The following is a 5632-nucleotide window of genomic DNA, read 5'->3' as shown; positions in this document are numbered from 1 at the left end:
TCTGACAACACACATTTCAGACAAACTAAAAGCCTCTACACCATCATCAGCAACATAAACCCTCCCGGACAACGAAACCACATCACATCGGGTCTCGGATTTTCATCAAAACACCTTAAGCACACACCTTATAACCAAACTTACTATACATATTCATAAGTGCATTATTGAACACCCACATAAAAATCCCATCTTTACCAAAAACCAGTGAATTGACTCCCCTTCAACAACATCAAACAACACACCAAGCATACCACTAAAAAAACTCATTAATGTCCAACCCTAAAAAACTCATTTTCAATAACATAACTCTAGCCTCATTAAAACACCTATTCAAAACAAACCCATTAATTATCGTAGTCCAAACAACACAATCGACCACCAAACTCTCCTCAAAACACTTCTCACCTTCTTTCACAAACACACTAGAAAAAAAAACATCTTGAAACCTAAATACCTGTATGAAATTGTTCTCATAATTATATAACATAGATAGATAGCATAGGTATATATAGAAAAAAAGATAATTATAGATTTATTTTAATTAACTGAACTTGGTTGAAAGTGCTCATGAAAGGTGTAGTATGCCATTAAATTTGACAACTTTTGACAATGCTAACAGTAAGTATGTCATTAAAAATAGAAGTTGTACTAAGCCACACTAAGTAATAGTAACCAGATCACTTCTGCAATTCAGCCCAACAAAAGTACATAATATAGTTTCAAGTATCAATCACTGAAGCATAAAATTGTAAACACCATAAAATACTATCAGGATTCAGAGGCAATTAACAAGGTTTACCAGCTACATTGAGCTTTGAAACAAGACGTTAAAAAACACTAGATTAATAGAGAAGTTTCAAAAAAATAACAATCTGCATGTCATGTACTTTCTGTAACAGTTAAGTCTTCACCTCCGCAGAATCCGTCCATTTTTAGGCTTCATCAGGACACAAATTCATACCTGAAGTTGAAAAGCAACAATTAGATATTTAGATATTCACAATACAAGAAAATACCTAATTGTATAGCAATTGTAGAAAGAGATAATACCAACTTCAAATTTAAAACATCAATTAAATTACCAATACCACATATATAGCCAATTAGAGAGCGTCGAAGACATAACACTGACAGTAGAACTGATGACAACTTATATCAATATATCCCTGTGCTTTCCATCAAGTAAAACAACACATTTAGTTACTAACATGCCAATTTTTTTATTACCACAATAACTTGGTAACTCAGCAATAAAAAAACTCAGTAATTACAGTATGAACTTTTTTGACAATGTATAAAAATATTATCAATAGTCAACGGCGACTAAGAGTAAAGATAGCCCAGCAGAAGTGGCATAACTACTGTAATTGGTTCATTAAAAGAAAAACACAAGAAGAAATTGGAATCAAAGAGCTCAATATCGATTGCTTTATAAAAATCTCAATCTGATTATGACTTCTATGCACAAAACAGACAATCGATTGCTAGCCATGTTAATGCCTGTATAGTTGCAAATTCATTTACTACAATATTAATTTATAGGATTCAGGTCTGTTGAACAATTTACAAATTATTAACTTACACACACTTCGAACAGTAAGTATTGGTATGGTTCTTTCTAGGGTAAAAGATTTCTATGTAATTCTCATTGTGCAGAATATAACAGATCAGGTAATTACACTAAAATACCTTGGAAATAAAAAACATACAATGCAAGAACTGCGTTCTTGATGTGTAGCATCAAGATAAGAACAAAATGACCGACGACTCTAGGTCTGAAGAAGCTAAAACAGCTACATCTACTCCATAATAAATTATAGGAAGTAAGTTTTACATCTACTTTTTTATGCAAATATACAAAAACAAAAGTTGTGCTACGCAGGTCAATCATTCTTCAAACAATAAAATCATGATAGCAAATTACCTAAACGACCCCTTTCAAATTTATCCGTTGCGAATTGTGAATTTATAAAATTCTTTGTCTACATCATCCACAAAGGGGAAGGTATCCACAAATAGCTGAGACGCGTCTTCAGAACTCGTGGTAGAGATGATTCCCTGCTTAAAATAGTGCCCAAACGGCCCAAAAGTAACTAGCGCCAAAGTAAACTTCTCTTTTGCATCTTGAGTCATATTATCTTTAAAATAGTAAGTGAAGAGAGGAATAAAGTTCTTCTCATTAGAAACAGGAGAAAGACTACCAAGCATATACGGATGGACACTAGGTGAAGATTCATTCATTGGAACATACACTACCTCAAACTTATAAAGAGTCTCGCATTTTGTGTAAAAATAATATTTTAGTTCCGATAGAAATTCACTAAACCATGGTCCTGCTATAAAAAGTAAGACAACTGAGGCCCCCAAGAGTTTAGAGACTGTATATTTTTCCTGCAAGGGTAAGAAGACTATTAATATGAAAACAATATACAGAAAGGAAAATTATGATATTTAAGATGGTGTAAAGAACTAACCTGCCCTATTCCACACTGTTGCCTACAACCATGAATTAATTCATCACGAATTAGTTCAACATCTTGTCCCAGAATTGAGGACAATTGCTTCTCTCTTACTTCAAGTGTACGTTGTCCCACCACCTTCCCCATGAAAGGATAACTTTTGAATCTAGTCTTCTCCAGGATTTGAAAGCCATCTTCCCTAAAATATTTTCCTTGAGAGTAGATTATGATCAGCTTGGATGGACAAAAATCATTGGATGCACAAGAATCATTGTAGACTTTGGTGCGATTAAAGATGCGCCACAGCTGCCTACATTTTGGGTCATCGAACGGGAGTGCCAACCATGGCATGTTGCAGAAGACCTTCCAGAATTTCAATTCTGATCTGAATTTCCCATTAGCTCCCACCAAGTGACTAGTGTCATGCCCAAAAGTAAGGGAGAACACAACCACCACCTCGAAATCTTTGTGTGCTTCATAGACCTGCTTAAGTTCTTCTGTCCGCTTTTTGCACTCCAGATTATCTTCGTAAAATAAGAGGCAAAGAGTCTTTTGTTGTAGATCAGAAATAGGTACCTGATTCAATTCCATTAATAAAATGATGTGAGTTGAGCAGATTCAATAATGCATTCCATATAGTGAGACGGCATAAGAAGTATCATCAATATAACTCAACTAAATACATAATTGTCTACTTAAGTTTTAAAATGTGCCGAATTTAAATGGGCTGATTAAAGTACCTTAGTGCAATCATTTGAGATAACATAGTCACGATGAGGTGTCGACAAAAGGGTACTCAAGTCGTGTTTGCCACTTAGCAATGCTTTATCTTGGAGTGCTAGTTGTTTGAGCTTTTGTGGGGTAAAGGGATAAGCTTCAGCTCCATGCCAATGAAGAAAATCATTGTCAAATACACTGACAACTCTTCTGACCTTCAAAGGAGCAATGATAAGATAAGTTGTTTCCTCAGGGAGACCGATTGTCCTCGCTATTCGCTCCAAGCATATATCATCCCTCGTATCCATATGAGGAAATGGTGTGCACGACTCTATTCGGAAATTGTGATGAAGCGGATTGTAGTAATCACCATTGTGGATATTTCGCTCAGCTTTAGCATGTGTAGGCACACAAATTACCTCGAATTTACCACCGGAAGACTCAATGTCTTGGTAAACTTCCCTGAGTACCATAGCATCAAGAAAAGATGATTCTGTATGGCGAGCAGACATAGGGAGCATGAAAATACACACGTATTTATCTCCACATAGTTCTTGAAAAGCCTATAGACCACGCAGATATTAATATACATGGTACAAGCTGGCAAAAGTTTATTCTTAAAGAAAGTAATTAAAGAGGACAAACTGAATGATAAGTTAATACTACCTTGGCCACAGAAGGTCTAGGGTCATTTAAAAAAATGGATTCTAGAGAAAGCTTATCCCCGGGGGATACATTGAGATCAACTGGCTTAATAGACCAGATTCCCCGTGCTAGTATCTTGAAATCTTCTTCTTCCTTTCTTGCCACGTCTTCCACACTAGGCATCGGCATTATATTTTTTGCACTGCAAGTGTGCACCAGAAACATATAATTCATACAAAAAACTATGCAGAAACATTCTACACACAGCCAACTCGAGAATTTGACACTGAAGTAAGTAACTGCTACAAACTAATATCAATAACTGTCAACACTTAATTCACAAGGTAATAATATGAAAATGATATTATCCTACCTATCAATAACTCATAAGATAGAAATACGCATGGATTCGTCTAGGTCGTATCCAATCGGAAAATAGCATATATAAATTTCTAGGGGTAACAAATGCATCAAATCCTACCTTGTCTAACAGAATTATGGGTAAAGGCATGTATGTATGTCTTAATTAACTGATATTTTTCAACAAACAAAACTAAATTGAGATTACGAAACTTTAAAACTGAGGCAATTCAATACATAAATAAATGGAGACAACGAATCGAAATCAAATTAAAGCCAACGTACCGTACCAAAAGGATTGTATCGATGAGGGGTTTACGAAGCCCTAACTGAATTTGAATGGAATACTATTGGGATAAATAGATTAGTACTGAGTAGCACACGTTTCTCTTGCTGGTCATACTAATTACTACTCCACCTTTTAATTTTTCATTTATCCTTTATTAAATATTTTTATTAATATAATAATTTTAAAATTGTATTGTCGTTAGTGTTCTAAAATTTCCCGATTTTTTAAAAAATCCCGGATTAATCCACGAGTAATCCTTAAAATTATTTGACTGATTTATTTTTTTTAATCCAATTAATATTTATATATTATTTTTTAATTATATATATCATAATAAATAAGGTAAATATATTAAATATTAATAAATATTTAAATATTAAATATCTCCAATTTTTGTTCGGATTAATTCCTCCGATTAATACCCGATTTACCGATTAATTCATAATCGATTTTTATAACCGTGATTGTCGTGCAATGGACGGGTTTATATTAAATTATTAATAAATTATATATTTTTATTTATAGTATATATAATTCTAATGGAAACATTCAAAAACATATTCTTTGCCTGCAAAGGTTAACTCGGTTAGTTAAAGGGGGATAATTATTCTCTTGGTCCCAGGTTCGAATCCCACGGAAGGAGAATTTATGATTATGTCTCCTAAACCAGAGGTTGTCGCTTAAGTGCGGTTTATCACATGGTTTGCTGGCTGGGTTTCCTACGATTAAAAAAACATATTTTTTGTTATTGTTTTATTTTGATAATGGTTAAATTACATAAAATAATATGGGATAATAGCCATGACTATCTAATTTCTATTCAAAAGTGACTGAAAATATTTTTTTGAAAATTACATACTTGCATTAAAACATAGAATCAAGATTACAATCAAGGAAATCACGAGGAGTAGAAAATCGCTCTGTGAGACCTGACATAAAATATGCCACCTGAGCCAATATATGGCAACCATACGCGCATATCTATGAACAAATAACACTAACACTTCATCAAAGTGTTAAAAATATCTCTACAATCTTCAACTAGCAAATGAAAATAGATAGCACCTCCCTCCCCATTTACAGCATCAACTAGTAACTTTGCATCACATTCGAAAATACACATGTGTTGCCTCCAGCTTTTCGTCCAAACTATAACCTC

At 33.8% G+C, this 5632-nt stretch overlaps 1 protein-coding gene across 2 annotated transcripts; it reads right to left on the bottom strand.

The window, feature by feature from the left end:
* Positions 1 to 666: 666 nt before the first annotated feature.
* LOC141671232 (putative nucleoredoxin 1-2) lies at positions 667 to 4592 on the bottom strand. Of its 2 annotated transcripts, none has more exons than XM_074477396.1 (6): positions 4475 to 4592; positions 3846 to 4026; positions 3203 to 3742; positions 2478 to 3038; positions 1928 to 2394; positions 667 to 964 (listed from the first exon to the last, which is right to left on the bottom strand). In XM_074477396.1, the coding sequence occupies exons 2-5, from the start codon at positions 4011 to 4013 to the stop codon at positions 1948 to 1950; spliced, it is 1716 nt and encodes a 571-aa protein (XP_074333497.1). In that variant the 5' UTR covers positions 4014 to 4026; positions 4475 to 4592; the 3' UTR covers positions 667 to 964; positions 1928 to 1947. The 2 variants fall into 2 exon arrangements, with proteins under 2 accessions (XP_074333497.1, XP_074333496.1); XM_074477395.1 differs by having other exon boundaries at positions 4470 to 4580.
* Positions 4593 to 5632: the final 1040 nt, after the last annotated feature.

The sequence above is a fragment of the Apium graveolens genome, chromosome 7, assembly GCF_009905375.1.
Source record: "Apium graveolens cultivar Ventura chromosome 7, ASM990537v1, whole genome shotgun sequence".
Lineage (NCBI taxonomy): Eukaryota > Viridiplantae > Streptophyta > Magnoliopsida > Apiales > Apiaceae > Apium > Apium graveolens.
Note: the sequence above shows the minus strand (reverse complement) of the source record. Positions and strands in the feature narration are given on the sequence as shown.